Source organism: Miscanthus floridulus, chromosome 7 (genome assembly GCF_019320115.1).
Source record: "Miscanthus floridulus cultivar M001 chromosome 7, ASM1932011v1, whole genome shotgun sequence".
NCBI classification, from domain to species: Eukaryota; Viridiplantae; Streptophyta; class Magnoliopsida; order Poales; family Poaceae; genus Miscanthus; species Miscanthus floridulus.
The window spans coordinates 121,284,090-121,301,548 of NC_089586.1; the positions used below are offsets into that span (position 1 = coordinate 121,284,090).

The 17,459-nt window shown below is 41.4% G+C and overlaps 1 protein-coding gene across 1 annotated transcript; it reads left to right on the forward strand.

Annotated features, from left to right (window-relative positions):
- Nucleotides 1-638: 638 nt before the first annotated feature.
- Nucleotides 639-1,773, forward strand: LOC136464523 (PLAT domain-containing protein 1-like). The gene is made up of 2 exons (XM_066463472.1): nt 639-912; nt 1,020-1,773. Exons 1-2 carry the CDS (start codon nt 718-720, stop codon nt 1,488-1,490), a joined length of 666 nt encoding a protein of 221 aa, XP_066319569.1. The 5' UTR covers nt 639-717; the 3' UTR covers nt 1,491-1,773.
- Nucleotides 1,774-17,459: the final 15,686 nt, after the last annotated feature.

Here is a 17,459-nt window from a genome sequence, read left to right on the forward strand (position 1 = left end):
CAGTGGTGTAACGGTTGTGGGGGTCCAAATCAGTCTTGGTTCGAAGCCTAGATCGTGAACATCGAGTCTCCACCAATCGACACTATCATACCTTTCAGAAGATCGGGCCTAGTCTACACCACATATGTTATTTGCTTTATCTTATAATCTTTCTTATAAATTTCTAAATTGCCTTGTATTAGTTGGTGTCAGACAGAGCTAGTGAACCATTTTGTAAAAAATGATTTCTCTCCTGTCTGCAATTTCTTTTGCTGAGCTATTTTATTAGTTGGTGTCAGACAGAAGTCAAAACTGAAAGCCCTTTTGAAGTCTCCTGCTAAAGAGGATTTTATTCTTCTACAATGCACGTAAGTCTAAGGTTGAATTTTAGAAAATATTTGCTTGAAGTGCATTGTCAAGATAGTTATGGTCAAATTCTGTAGCCGAATTCTATTGCTTATGCTCCTTTTTCTATCACATTGTGGGTACGCCGCGGTTAAGAGGTTTGTTACCGCTATAATTCGTACAGGACGGTGAAGGGTGGCCCTGGCATTATCGAACGCCCGTTCTACTTGTACCACGCTGTAGGTAGAGCAGGTGAGATGGCCCCATGTGCCACGAATTTCTCCTTTTGAATAATCGTCACCTCGTCGGATCGCTCGATCGATCCGTGCCAAATGGGCGGACGAAATTGCGATCGGATCGGACCAGCGCCACAGTGACAAGTTGTCCCCACAAATGCATAAACTTCCGTCCTATATGATCCGCACCGCATCCGCTCCTGCATTCTCCGAAGCTCACACTCATCCAGTCGCCCCACACGCCGATTGGATTCGGATCTCAATGGCCGAGCTCGCCGTCCTCCTCCTCCTCGCCGTGGCGGCGTCCGCCACCGTGCCGGCGCACGCCCGCGATCCCCCGACTCAGATCAAGGTATCTGCCCGTCCTTTCATGGGTCTCTTGACACATTCATCGATCACCTGTCGGGTCAGTCAGTAGTGGATCCGTGTGATTCCATCTCTGTCCCCCTGTCGTCGCAGCTCATCCGAGGCGCGGACGCCGGCGGCGTGGTCGGCGACAGCATGGAGTGCGTGTACACGGTGTTCATCCGGACGGGGTCGATCTGGAAGGCCGGGACGGACGCGAACATCACGCTGCAGCTGGCCGCCGCGGACGGCAACGGCGTGGGGATCTCGGACCTGCCCTCCTGGGGCGGGCTCATGGGGCAGGGCCACGCCTACTTCGAGCGCGGCAACCTGGACATCTTCAGCGGCCGCGGGCCCTGCATGGCGAAGCCGCCGTGCTGGATGCGGCTGGCCTCCGACGGCACCGGCGCGCACCACGGCTGGTACTGCAACTACGTCGAGGTCACCGTCACGGGCCCGCACAAGGGGTGCGAGCAGCAGCTCTTCACCGTTGAGCAGTGGCTCGCCACCGACGCCGCGCCCTACCAGCTCGAGGCCGTCCGCGACCTCTGCAGCGGCGGCGGCGAGGGCGTCGCGGCGGCGTGACGTGGCCGGCGACCAGCAAAGGAGAGTGTGCACGCGCCTGGACGGACCTGGGTGTGGCTTGGGTTGGTTGGTGATGAGTCGTAATAATAAGTTGTGGGCCGTGACGCGCTCGTGATTTGCGTGCGCCACGATGAATGAATGTTTGATGAACTGAACTGGAGTCGTGCGCGGCGAGTCGAATAATCGGGAGCCACCTCGCGTGATGTGTAGCGGGTAGGTTTGGTTGTTTTGTAGATGGACGTGTTGCATCTTGATCCATGTTTTGGGAAATGCTAATCCGCGTTATCATGCGTGTTTCTTGCAGCTGCCAACGCTTGGATTTGATAGCAATTGAAGTTTCTCCAAGATCCCTGTCTTTATCATGGGTAGTGTTAGCGTCCAGACATATGGATGAACACTCGGGCTTGCACTTCGTTTTCCTCACGCTATGCCCGTGCTCACGCCAGCGTTTCACGCGCACACGCAGGGCCCGCGTCGCCAGACCACGCGCATGGACCGCTCACGACTACTCCGCTTTCTCACGTACATTGTAACACGTACAACACCCTGATCTATTTTTGCAACATACAGATAAAACACTTTCAACATACATCTGAAATACGTGTAAAACACCTGAAAAATACTTAAAAGCCATTACAAGCATATGTAACATCCTGTTGAAACAATTGCAACATATGTGTGAAATATATGCAACGTCCAGATAAACACACTTGCAACTTACGTCTGAAAAAACAGATGAAACATTTAGAACAGACGTTTGCAACATACATATATAGTCATTGCAACATATGCAATATTTCGATCTACTTTTGCTGCATCCATATGAAACACTTACAACATACATCTAAAACACTTAAAGCATACTCTTGCAACATGTCAGGAGCGATATTCTACTAGGAGGTGACCACCATGTCAGACGCGCTAAGTAACTCGATAACCGCCTCGATGGGCAGATCAGGGCTGGGAGGCGGCAGAGTGAAGAGCACCTCAGACTTGGCCATCGCGAGCTTCTTCCGCTAGGGGCACCGGGCCAGGGCGTGTGGAGCCTCGAGGCGGGCGTGAAGTACGGCGCGGCTTCGACACCCTTGTCATTTCTACCCGTAGGAGGATGTGATGAGGAGGACACCGATGCCGACGTCGGCGATGAGGCAGGGGTGGGTGGGAGGTGTGGCAGAACCGTCCAAAATAACACGCTTTCGGAGGCGCTCGTCTTCCACTAGACACTAAGCACCTCAAAAGTGAGCTATATCAGACAGTTCCGTCGAGCACACCCCCAAGGGAGAACTTGAAACAATCCACGTTTTACATCCAGAATCCAATAATGAGTACGAGCTTACAATAGTTAGTCCATTTCATACAACCAGAATTCTTAGAAAATCATTTATTAAAATACCAGAGTTCAGAGTGCGATAATTAAACAGCGGAATGAAAATAAACATTTAGCAGAAACGATATAAGGATCCGTCTGTACGCACCAGAAGAATCCTCCGAACAAGAGCTACTCCTCAAGCTGCAGCTACAACAGGGGTAAAATAAACCCTGAGTACACAATGTACTTGCAAGACCTACCCATCTAGTGGGAATAGTTTCCCGACTCCAAGGAGTATGATAGGTAATATGGGTTTGCTATTTTCTTTTTGTTTGCGAAAAGTATTACCAGAAGTGCGTCCTTAAGATCAAGTTTAATTAGCAGTCATGATTACTTCATTAGCTAACCATTCTCGGTAAGCACCTGTTCTACTTTCAAGTAAGAGTTGAGCAATCAGAACCATTTTACCATCTTTCATCTTCTAGTTCTTACTACGGTGCTAAACCATAGCCAAGTCGTACCGTCTCATAGAAATATCGATTCATGAACCAATGTATCACAGCTGGGTACCCCAAAACATATGCCCCGTTTGTACCTCAGGCACAAATAAGACCAACCCATTCCACTCCTATCACGGGGTCCAGGTCCCTGCCCAAACTTGGACTCCAAGCCCCCACACTTGAGACCTAGTCTCAGTATAATGCTTAGACCTCCACCTTTCTCCACCTCTAATCAGTCAGTCTAGAAAGAGCTGAACCCCACAATAAGAGTGTAACAAGTCTTCCCGCTCCCATAAGTAAGTATGTGCTCAGGATAATAAGTCTATGACCTGACTACGATCCACAGCATCGGACGATCCTTAATAGACACGAACAGGGAAAACAGTGTAACCAAGCTAAGCCTCGTTGGCTGCGGGGCACAACCTGTTGCCTTGGGTGCCGAATTGAGATATGCCTTCAAACTTCTACCTTTCAAGTGTTAACCGCTACTCTGTATTTTCCTTTTTTTCTAAATTCATCCCGACTGGTTTCTAGGAAATGAAGAATGAAATTCTGATTCCATCAGCTGTTGTTCCTAATGCCTATTACCTTGGATCCATGGGTGACCCTGATCCATCTGATTTCATCAATCAAGAAACCAACTAAATCCCCTTCAAACAATCTATAGTAGATTTGTCTTCTTAGAACACCAAAACTCCTTTTAGAAACTGGTCCAAAATGCTAAAGGGATGGAGGGATTGGTTCCGTAGGGTATCAGAGAAAAAGGCTGAAGATTGAGAAATTTATGGCTTGAATCAATGTCTGACACTCTCACTATCTAGAATGGAGAGGAATGACACACTTCTGATTTTTGCATCTTACTTTTGGTCCAACACTTTGAATGCTTTTATTTTTTGTCATGGCTCAATGACCATCACTTTGGCCGATATTTATATATTGACCGACCTTAGAATAACAGGATCAATGCAACCCTATGATTTCCTAAGTGTTGGGTCTAAGAAATTAGTCAAAATATCATACTACACAGGATGTGCAAGCTATATTCTGAACCATATTGGGGATGGATTGACTGTTGATGAAAGAGAGCATGTAGCTTTTCTAAACACATGGCTAGAAAAATTCATCTTTTGTGGGTTATCTTGCGGGTCAACTTATAATCATAAATACATGGTAGAACATCTAGCAGCCAACAATGAAATCTGTCTAAGAAAATATCTGCTGGGGTCTGCTTATCACCTGATGCACCAAGTATCTGTTCAATTACTGAAAAATGAACCAGTGCATAGCATCAATGGCCCTTAGTGGTTAATACAATTGTGGCTGAATATGTACATGCATAAGATTATAAGACCCAATCTGAAGAATCTGATCTTCCCTTCTTCCAACTTTGCTGAAGATTATAAAGGAAAATAAGGAAGAACTCGACAGTGTATGAATTATGGTGAAGCTGCATCAGCCATAACAATTGCTGTTGATATAGGCCACCTTTTCAAAAAAAAATTCAGAGGGTTTGATGCAAACATCTTGACTTGGCGGCCTTATGATGAGGATGAAGACAATGAACTAGTTCTGCTAGTCAAATTTTGGTTTGAATCAGGTTGCTTTCAGTATTAACGAAGCAATGCTTCCCCTTCCGTCAATTGGGGTTGCTTTCACATGTCCTAAGATATCTACTGTCTCGCCTTCATGGCTATAAATACCAGCCAAGGGCTTCGGCCTCGAACACATCTACATTTGCAACTATTCTCATTCTCCTGCGTCCTTCTACCTTCATAGACCCTGTAATAGTTTCTTCTTCTCCTCCCCTCAAGATCTAAACCAGCACCCATGGCCGACGAAGATAACCTGGCAAGCGTGCAATAGAAGATCTCCCAAAGGAGGAGATGCCGGTGAGCCAACGACTCCGCCACATAAGGTAGAACCAAATGACTCCTGCTCCTGTCAATAGATCACCTTCTAACATGTCTATAGATTTGTCTTGAACAACAGGCTTCCTCCTCCTCCTCCTCCTAGGACCGGCGAGGGCTCCAATGCTGAGTCTGTTGCCGCCCCTACGCTAGATTCATCATCGGACTCCTCTGACTCCTACACCAACGATGACACATGGCACTTCCTCTAAGAATGGAGGACGGCCAAGGACTATTACTCCAAAGCAACTCGAGAGAATGGTTAGCTTGAGATCTGCCTCGAGGCCTCTCAAGCTGCCCTCCTCGCCACCGAGGAAGAAACCAACACCGCCCGAGCGCGGTTGGCTGAGTCCGACGCCATGGTGGCGGGTAAGATGGATTCAAAGAAAACCTTTGTTCTTATTTTCTCTACCTTTGTCTTAACAATTTCTTTGTTCCTATGATTGCTAGCCCTGACGGTGCAGTTGGAGAACTTCCAACTGGCAGCGAACGTGGCTACGGTGGTGGTCAACGTCCGTGGCCCCTTACTCATCAACCGCCTGCATGATGTCCCAGCGCGCGCCTAGGAAATCACCCTCCACTATGTCCACCATGGCGCAACAGTGGCCCTGGCCATGGTGCAGGTCCATACCGGGCACAAGCTCCACACCATGGAGCTGGGCTTCCCGATGGCTGATGACCCTGACATGCACGAGGAGTTGATCGAGGACTTCGACGATGTGGCTACGGCCATTGTGGACATCACATCCACCTAGGATGTGATTAATAGAGTTTTTTTATTAGTTTGTACCAGGAACAAACTATTAATGAATAAAATTTCAGCTTCTCTTTATGAATGTGTTTTTGAATCTGCTGAAATATAAATTTGATTGTCTTCTACTTGAAGGTGGAAAAATCTTGCCAATCAAATCAATTCCCCAGCCTCAGAATGGCCATGGCTTAATTATTGGGTTCATAGCTAATGTAGACGATTTTTGAACATTACCAAAACGCTGACAATCTTAACACCTCTTGTAATATTCAAAATAATCTTCTAATATTGTTGGCCAGAAATATCCAGACCTGCAAATAACCCATTTCATTTTATAAGACGATTGATGAGCTCCACATATTTCTTCATGCACTTCTCCCATCAATATTCTTTCTTCTTCTTGACTTTGACATTTAAGCAAAACTCCATCAACTGTTTTATAATACAACTGATCATCCAACATACTTAGTCAATTTATATGTCAATTTTTTAGTAACCTTCTATGATGGATTCCTGAGGTAATTGGCTATCTCAACTCTCCAATCATTAGCCAAAGTTTCACTACTTAAGATTTCTTGGAACACTTGATAACCTGACGCATTCTGAGCTAATCGATTAGCCTCTTGATTCTGTACTCTTGGAATATGCTAAAGGAAAGTAAGAGGAAACCCCTCAAGTAACTTTCAACATTCATCATGGTACCCCTTCAGAATATTATCTTTACTTTCATAGAGGCCGATCAACTGATTAATAACCAGTTGTGAATCTCCAAATATTTCAATTGACTCAGCCTTTACTTCCTGAAGAAGTTGAAGTCCCTTAAGAATAGCTTGATACTCTGCTTGATTGTTGGTGGTCATTGGTTTGGTTTGAAAGGCAAACTCAAAACTTGCCCCCCAAGGCAAAATAATAACAATACCAATGCCACCCCTTGCTTACACGATGATCCATCAAAGAATAATGTCCAAGGCATAAGTTCAACATAGCCGATGCTTGGTTTATGATGTTGAGTAATAAAATTGGTCATCACTTGCCCTTTGACTGCTTTAGCCGATTCATACCTCAAATCAAATTCTAATAATGCAAGAATTCACTTTCCCATTCTCCCATTTAATATCGGTATTGACAACATGTGTTTAATCACATCAGCTTTAGACACAACTGTACACTCAACCTATAATAACTAATATCATAATTTAGTGTATGAGAAATACAAGCATAAGCATAACTTTTCAATAGGGAAATATCGTGTTTCTAGATTCAAAAGTCTTCTACTTAAATAGAAAACAACACGTTCCTTTCTTTCAAACTCATGCATCAAGCCCGATCCAATCGTTTGGCTATCGGCCGACACGTACAACTTAAAAGGCTTATCTTGCTGAGGAGAATCCAGCATAGGTGGAGATTTCATATACTCTTTTATCTCTTCAAACATTTTTTGTTGTACGTCACCCCATTTAAATTCTTGATCATTTTTCAACTTCAACAAAGAAGAAAAGGGCAGAATCCTTTCTAATATATTTGAAATAAACCTTCTGATGAAATTAATCTTACCAAGCAGAGATTGTAATTCTATTTTATTAGTTGGAGGTACTGCCTCATCAATTGTTTTCATACTTTTCTGACCAATCTCAATTCCTCTCTCGTGGACCATAAAACCCAAAAATTGACCAGCTAACACTCCAAAGGCACATTTAGTAGGATTCATCTTTAAATCATGTTTTCTTATGCATTCCAAAGTCTCCTGTAGATCAGCCATATCTTCTTTGTACCCTTTGAATTTCACCACCACATCATCAATATAGATTTCAACAATCTTATCGATCAACTTATAGAAAATATAATTTATTGCCCTCTGATAAGTTGTACCAGCATTCTTCAACCCAAAAGTCATCACAACCCATTCAAATAAGCCGATTACGTCAGGGCACCTAAAGGTTATTTTTGCTATGTCTTCTCCAGCCATAAAATTTGATTATAACCTACATTACCATCCATAAAACTAATTATATTGTGCTCAGCCGCTGCATCTACCAACATATCGGTGTAGCCTTATTCAAATCTCTAAAATCAATACAGACTCTCGACTTCCTATTTTTCTTATACACAGGAACTACACTCAATATCCACTCTGCATATCGGCAAGGTCAAATAAAATTTTCTTTTATTAGTCTCTCAGTCTCCTTGATGTCATCAAGAAAATTTGGATTAAATCTCCTTGGAGCTTGCTTAAATAGCCGATATCCAGGTTTGATTGACAACCGATGTTCAATAATTGATCGATCTAATCTAGGCATTTCATAATATTCCCAGGCAAAATAATCTTTAAATTCCTTTAATAAATCTATCAATTCTTATTTATACTCAGGATCCAATTTAGCACTTACATACGTCAGCCTAGGCCTATCTCTAGGACCAATATCTATTTCTTCTAACTCATCAGCCGACGTAAAGCCATGACCTAGTTTACCATATATACCATCTATTGGATTATCCATTAAAACAAACTTTCAGAGCCGACTGCTCGGATCGGCTGTTGGCCTTCATCATTGATCCTATTGAAGCCTCCTTTCCATTGCTTGTTAGAAAAACACTTAAAATCTTCTAGTTCCCAATACATTGGATCAGCTGTTGCTATACTCATAGAATCATCAGCAAGAACTAGCTCAACATTATCTCCATGCCACTGAATCAATCATTGATGCATAGTCGATGGTACACAATAATTGGCATGAATCCAATCATGACCAAAGAGTAAAATGTATGAACCCTTTTCATCAATGACAAAGAATATAGTGAGCAAAGTCTTGCTTCCAATTGTCAATTCAACATTTATTGCCCCCTGGTCTTGGATGCATTACCCCAAAAATCCTTAAGCATCATGTTAGTCTCAATCACATCCTCTGGTCCTTTGCCAAGCTTGCAAAAAGTAGTATAAGACATCAGATTAACAGAAGCACCTCTATCAATCAACATTTTACTCATCGGCTTCCCATCGATAAAACCTTTCACATATAAAGCCTTCAAATGCTGATGTTTAATTGGTTTATCAAATATAGCTTGATGTATCAATGTCAACTGGGCTGCCACCTCTTCATACTTTGATTCATCAAAATCTAAATAAATTTCTTGATCTGTTGTAGCTTTAAATTCAGACGTTAAAAGAAAGGCCATTTGAATACCAGCCATGCTTGCGGTTTACTAGATTTCTGAGCCAGTTCCAATTCTCTGCTCCTTAGGCATTGTACTCTTCTCTTCTGACTTCTTGTTAAATCTTCTAGACACCACTGTCCTTCCTACCAAACATTCTCTTCATCATCTTCTTCAAAATTAGCCCAGTTCTGATCAACAACTCGCTTTGTAAGCCGATCATGAATGCTTCTATTTTTTAAAGCGCTAATCCACATCATTATATTGATATTCAATTCGATCATGGATAGACCGATGGTTGACTTGAGATTGCTTAAACTCCTAATATTGTTCGTTACATTTTTGGCAATTATTCCTAGTGGGCAATCTCAAACCTTCGTTCCAATAATGTCTGAAGAAACAACAATTCCAATGTGACTCAGCTTGTTCTCTTTCATATATCTCTTCTTCTTGTTGATGTTGATATTCCTTCTCTTCTAACCAGCATTGATAATCTTTCTCCTTCTACCGTTGCCACTTATTCAATAGAATTCGAGATGTAACACATGGTCTCATCGCACCATCTCTCTATGTTTCTCCCTACTCATATTGGCTCTTTTGTTGGTCACGACGCCTTTTAATTTCTCTATATTCATCAGCCGATATTTGCGTCTCCAGATCAACTGTTCTAGTTTCTCTTGCTCTAGTTGATGTTAAAACTTTAGCTTTCCCTTTGAACAACTTAGCATCAACCATATTCTTATCTTTTGGGAAAGGATTATCATCAACTTTCATTTTTCGAGTTGTATCAAATTTAAGCTTCCCTTGTTGAATAACCCTCTGAATATGTTGCTGAAGATTCCTAGAATCATTAGTAGTACGAGAAGTAGTGTTATGGTACTTGTAGAACTTATTCTTTAACTGATTGAGAGGTAATATAACATGATTGGCAGGCAGTTTAATTTGTCCCTTCTCGAGCAAGAAATCAAAAAGTTAGTCTGCTTTTGTAACATCAAAATCATAACTTTCTTCAACTTTTTTTCGCCAAAGATTTGGAACCATTACTATCTTTTTACCCCAATTCCATTTAGTTGCAGCAATTTCCTCTTCTTCTTCATCATCATCGACTAAATATGGATTATAAGCTTCAGTGATTGTCGCATTCTTCTGGAATCGGGTATCTCTACGCATATTCTGGAATTAGCTATTAAGTGCTGCCGCTCGTTGAGCCAATTGACCTAAATTGTCAAATTCTTGCTCAAGCAACTTTTCTCTCCATGTTGGCAACATTCTTTGAACGGCCAATGCAGCTAGCTGATCATCAATCAAATTCAACGAAAAGCATAAGTTTCTTATTTTTTGGAACCTCTGAAGGAACTCAACACCTAATTCATTAGCCCTTTGCTTTATAGTTATCAAATCTATGATCTTTCTTTCTCCTATCCCAGTGTAGAAATATGTATGAATTTTTTTTCAAAATCATGCCAATTGGCAATAGAATTAACCGCTAGTGATGAAAACCAAGTGAAAACTAGTCCTAACAGGGACAAAGAAAAGAAACGAACTCGATGCGCTTCCTTAATAGAGGCTTCACTCAACTGAGTAAGATATCGACTGACATATTCTATTGTACTTGTGCTATCTTGACCAGTGGACTTAGCAAATTCTAAAAACCTGTAATTTATAGGAAGGGCCACTAAATTATACCACTCTGGATATGGACGTTTGTACAAAAAGGTCTGTTCTCTTGGTTTTAAACTAAACTGATTTTTCATCATTTCGGTTACTCTAAGCGACAATTCATCAGCATTTGAGTTTGAATTTCTTGGCAATTGCTGACCCATTTGTGGATTGAAATTTTAAGTGCCTTGATATTCTAGATTTGGAAATATATTGAGGGCATTATAAACTAAACCATAATGATATCCTTGGGGAATATCTATCTGTTGAGCCCCTTGCTGATTTACTATTTGAAATCTCTAATTGAAAATATTAGGATCTATATCTCTATGAATCTTTTGAATCGATGGTGCTATTTTTTGAGCCAACGGTGGTATTTGGCCTGATGTACTAAAATTAACCATCTAATTCTGAACTTGCCCTATCAACTGTTGCATACCCTGCACTGATGATCCAGGATTATATTGCATTTGATTAGTAGTAGCACCTAGAATTTGCTCAGATGAGTTCTGAATTGCCTGGGTGTCATCACTCTTAGCTAGTGCTATTTCTTGATGGCTAGTACTAGCTTGATTAGTCCCCTAAGTCGATGGATATAAAATATTGTAATAAGTCGGTCCAACCTGATCAAGTGGAAATCTATGAAACACCACCTTTATGGTATTGTGGAATGTATTCAAGAAAATTGTATTATGATTCAGCATTGCATTATGAACAGATTTGTTGACAGCTTCTACAAAAAAATGCCTATCATCAGCTTTGTCTATATCTAACTGTCCATGCATCAAAACTCTTGATAGTGGAGATTTCTGAATAACTTTATTATCATGTGTTTTGGTGTATGACATCAAACACTTGTTCTGAAACTCCTCTATATCTTTACCAATGACATCTTTATCCTTAGTAGGCAAGTCTTCATAAGGCACCATAAGAATGTCCTTGTTGTTGTGAACCACCATGATGATTGTGGTCCAACCGGGCGTGCCAAAAAGTGTGTTGACACAAAAATGTGGCGATGTGATCAACACACAACAAGCCAAAAGATCTGAGTGGAACGAGACCAGAGATCTGCTTGGTTTCAACATAGAACCAATTGATTCTAAAAATCCAACGACGTGCCAGTCAATTTGACCTGCAATTGACAAGGAGAGAAAATCTTATCAGTAATTTAAGGTGGAACATGTCGGTGTTGCACCAAATAGTTCCAAATATGTGGCTAGATAGCCGATTCAATGAGGCTATCGACTAAATAGTCGATATCCGACGTATCCATAAGAAGCGATATAAGAAAGCATCGTTGACTAAATGAAACATGATCGGTATAAAGCGTCGAGCCGATAAGTTTGATGGAAAGAGTATAACATGCGAACAAATCAACTGTCTAATATAAATGAATCAATAAATAGTTTGAGTCTAATCTATTATCATCAACAATGATGTTCAATCAGATCGATGCAGCTATGGTAATAATGATAAACTAAAGCCAAAGATTCTATAGAACCATCTATATGTTGATAGATTCATGAAAACATGCTATATGTGTGGGAGTATTGGCAAATCGGCTAAAATAGCTGATGCGGTCATAGCAAATAAATAGAGTACATATCTTGATCATGAACAAGACCACTAATCGATGACTTGCAATCTAAAGTCATATCAGTGAGGTTCGACTGGATCGATGCAGCTATGGTAGTGTCATTAGATTAGATCTCATTAACTAGTGAGCTTATTGAAGATTGAAATGTGTCTTTGAATGCATACTATGTTTGACTGGAATAGAGATAAAATAGTCGATCTAGCGGAATTAAGCCATTGATTATAAGATTTGAAGCGTGACCAAATCAAAGAATGACCAATTAAGATGATATGATTTCAATTTGTAATTTCTAGGCTAGTAGAAATATTAGCTGGTAATATCATTTTTTGACAGCAAGTATTTCACTGTCATCTATAAAGTTTTACTTTAAACTTTATTTAAGTATCACACACATGTTCTATAGTATTTTTGCTTAATAAAAATTGGCTTTCAACCCTACTTGATATACATGAGCTAATGAATCAACATTCATTTAGCATTTTTATTGATCATTTTAAGTTATAAGAATTTATCTACACATTCTATCATATGCATTAACACATAAACATGATGCTTATGACATGTTTTAGTAATGATTTAGGGTGTAACACCGAGGGTGTTACAACTCTCCCCCCTTAAACAAAATCTCGTCCTGAGATTTCATTTGAGTGCCTAGTGAAGGAAAAGGGTAAGAGTAAGCTTTTAACATAAACTATTACACCAGCACACCAGGGAGAAGATGGGGATAATGCTCTAGAATATAACTCTCATGTTCCCAAGCTGCTTCGTCCACCGAATGAATTTGCCACTAGACTTTATAAAATTTCACCACTTTGTTTCTAGTAACTCTCTTTTTTCATCTAAGATTTTGATAGGATGCTCAATATAAGAAAGATCAGGTTGGAGAGGGAGTCCTTCAATTTCCACCACTTCCTCAGGAACTCATAAACACTTCTTTAATTGGGAAACATGAAAGACATTATGTATTGCTGACAAAATATCCAGAAGTTGGAGACGATAAGCAACCGCACCACATCACTCCAAAATCTTATAAGGTCCAACATAACGAGGAGCTAACTTTTCATGGACTCTGAACCGATGCACACCTCTCATCGGGGATACCTTTAGGTACACATGGTCACAACTTCAAACTGTAAGGGTCTTCTTTGCATGTTCGCATAAGTTTTCTTACTATTCTGAGTTGTCTTCAAATGACTCTGAATAACACTGACCTGTTCTCTTGCTTCTTTGATAAAATTAGGTCCAAAGTACCCACGATCACCCACTTCAACCAAGTTAAGAGGTGTTCTACATTTCTTGCCATATAGGGCCTCAAAAGGTGCCATACGAATGCTTTCTTGATAGCTATTATTATAAGAAAACTCAGCTAGAGTCAAGCATTCATCCCACATTTCTAGAAAGGAGATGACACAAGCCCTCAACATATCCTCAAGTACCTAATTGACTCTTTCTGTCTGACCGTCAGTTTGCGGATGATAAGCTAAACTTCTGAGGAGATGAGTATCAAGACATTTTTGGAGTTACTCCTAGAAACAAGAGACAAAAACTGATCCTCTATCTGAAACAATGGTAAGAGAAACCCCATGCAAGGTTACAATCCGATGAAAATATAGCTTAGCATACTTCTTGGCTAAATACCTTGTATCCACCAGGAGGAAATGAGCGGACTTGGTAAGGCGATCCACAATGACCCAAATAGAGTCATACCCCTTTGTTGTGTGGGGCAAACCCACAACAAAGTCCATAGAAATATCCTCCTATTTCCAAATAGAGATAGGCAAGGGTTGTAGAAATCCAGGCGTACACATATGGTCCTCCTTAACCCTTCCACAAATGTCACATTCTGAGATGTATTTGGTAATATCTTGTTTCATATTTGGCCACCAATACAAGTGACGCAAATCATGATACATCTTGTTACTTCCTGGATGAATGGATAATTTAGAGTTGTGCGCTTCATCCAAAAATTTTCTCCTAAGCTCATCACTTGAGGGAACCACCAATCAGTTCTTGAACTTCACCACACCTCGATCATTAGTACTGAAATGAGGACCACATCCTTCGGCAACTAACTTCTTGATATGTGGAATTTCTGAAACATCTTACCTTTACTCTATAATAATTTGCTCAAGTAAACCTAAGACTAGAGCAATATGGGCTAACACCTCAGAATGGTTGAGAGACAAAGATTCTTCTTTAACTTGATGCGACTTCCGACTTAAGGCATCAGCCACCACATTAGCTTTTTTAGGGTGATAATGAACTTCTAAGTTATAATCTTTGATTAACTCAAGCCACATCCATTGCCTCATATTCAACTCGGATTGATTGAAAATATATTTGAGGCTCTTGTGATCCATAAAAATGTGTACTTTATTTCTCAACAGGTAATGTCTCCAAATTTTTAGAGCGTGCACAACTGCGGCCAGCTCTAAATCATGGGTGGGATAATTCAACTCATGCTTTTTCAGCTGACGTGAAGCATAAGCGATCACACGTCCACCTTGCATAAGCACACATCCCACTCCCATCCTAGAGGCATCATAATACACATCAAACGTCCTATCAATATCTGGTTGGCCAAGAACAGGAGCAGAGGTAAGAAACTTCTTCAGGGCTTGGAAATCTTCTGCACAAACCGGACTTCATACAAACTTGACATCCTTCTAGAGCAACTTGGTCATCCATTGAGCTGCCCTATCCTGAGCGGCTCACGAGCACCTTCTTCCTGATGATAGTCCTCTTGACTAGATGAGACTTGGCTGAAGGCGGAGAAGACTAAGTAAGCTAGTTCTAGGGGCACTCACGAGCATAGTGGCCTTCCTTTCCACACTTGAAACAAGCACCCGCCTTATTCCCCTATCCCTGATAGGGTGGAACCTACTATCCCTAAGCCTACTATACCTGCCGAGTAGGTGCATGCTACTAAGTGGGAGGTGCCTGGTGAGTCTGTTGAGTCTAGCGAGGCGACTGTCCACCCGGAGAGTGATAGGACACCCTCCTCATAACCAATACCTTCTACAACTATGGGTGACTAGAAGACCCAGTGATCACCCTCTTGGGCTTCCACTCAGCCTGAGTGTCACACTAAAGTCCCTCCATAGCAATGGCAGCATTCATCAAAGTACCAAAGGTCTAATAGCCCATGTATACAGCTTCTCTTGCAAGATGAAAGAGAGACCATGATTGAAATGGTCCATCTTCTTCTCATCAATATCCACATGAGTCCCAGCATACTATGCAAGATGGTTGAACTTGTTCACATACTCCATCACAGTCATGCTTCCTTGCTTTAGCTACAAAAACTCGGACAACTTCCTGTTCAGCAAACCAGCAGGAATATAGTACTGACAAAAAGCAGTGGTAAACTCCCACCAAGTCACATGGTGGTCCATAGGCTGCATGGCATTGAAAGTATCCTACCAAGCACTAGCATATCCTAGAAGCTACTGTGTGGTAAAGCACGCCTTCTGCTCATCAGCCATATTGAGCAGCTAAAACTTTTACTCTAGAATATGAAGCCAATGCTCTATGTCCAGAGGCTCAGTCGTCGGTGTGAACAAGGGTGGGTGTGTCCCCAAAATGTCCTAATAGGAACAGAGCCTCTCGAGATGTTGGTACCACCCCTATTCCAGCCATTACCACCAGGGCCTCCATGGGCAAAGCCACCAATAGTCTATGCCAGCATCTCTAAGGCATGGGTCGACTCACGATGAGCAGCCAACATCTCAGCCATCATCTCGGCATGGGTCATCAGAGGCGGTGGTGGTGGTGGAGGAGGAGGACCAAGGAATGGGGCCTCGTGGCTCTCCCCATTGGCATTACCATGATCATCACGACGACCATTTTTGCCCTAGTCTTCACCAAGACCATGGCCTGTCCTAGCACTGGTGCTCCTATGACCAGACCTTAGGTCCATCTATAAATAGATAGAAACCTACCATTAGGGACAAGGCCTCCCTATTTAGAAACAAAAGGCTAAAAAGATGATAAGGCCCAATAAATTGTTACTGGTGAGACTTTTCCTTAAGAGTTAAAGCATTTCTCTTTATTTATTATCCTATCAATTTACTATCCAAAAATTATACATGTGGGGGAGTTTAATTTAAGCAAGCTTCTCTTTTCATGATGCATGGATCGACCTATTCATTCGCTCAAGCCAGAATATAGTGGCGTTCGTATATAATTTTTGGCACAGCACACACTCACTTCCCGTACGCTAAACGATTCTTACGTAGCGTAAGTTAGTGTACCTGCAGAAGATTGATTAGATAAAACTAGTGCCACTATCCTAGATAGACCATATTACTAGGGCTTATACTTATTTACGTAATTTATCGCATCCTACTTTTCGCAAAGCCTTTGTTGGTCAAATTTTAGGTTTTGAAAATAGTTTTTTTTAACTTGTAGACTCGTTATTGTCTTTGATACCACCTGTGGCAGAACTACCCAAAATAACACACTTTCGGAGGTGCTCGTCTTTCACTAGAAACTAAGCACCTCAAAAGTGAGCTACATCGGATAGTTTTGTCGAGCGCACCCCAAGGGAGAACTTGAAATAATCCATGTTTTACATCTAGAATCCAATAATGAGTATGAGCTTACAATACTTAGTCCATTTCATACAACCAGAGTTCTTGGAAATCATTTATTACAATACCAGAATTCAAAGTCCAATAATTAAACAGCGGAATGAAAATAAACATATAGTAGAAACATATATAAGGATCCGTATGTGCCCACTAGAAGAATCCTTCACACAAGAGCTACTCCTCAAGCTGCACCTACAATAGGGGTAAAATAAACCCTGAGTACACAATCTACTCGTATGACTTACCCAACTAGTGGGAATAACTTCCCAACTCCAAGGAGTATGATAGGCAATATGGGTTTGCTGTTTTCTTTTTGTTTATGAAAAGCATTACTAGAAGTGCCTCCTTATTATCAAGTTTAATTAGTAGTCAGGATTACTTCATTAGCTAACCATTCTAGGTAAGCACCTGTTCTACTTTCAAGCAAGAGTTGAGCAATCAGAACCATTTCACCATCTTTCATCTTCTAGTTCTTACTATGGTGCTAGACCATAGCCAAGTCAT

Bases quoted from the DNA above. Each gene is read 5' to 3' on its own strand.
- LOC136464523 (XM_066463472.1), top strand. From the start codon at position 718: ATGCATAAACTTCCGTCCTATATGATCCGCACCGCATCCGCTCCTGCA. The intron at 913-1,019 runs GTATCTGCCCGT...CTGTCGTCGCAG, and splicing joins ATCCCCCGACTCAGATCAAG to CTCATCCGAGGCGCGGACGC.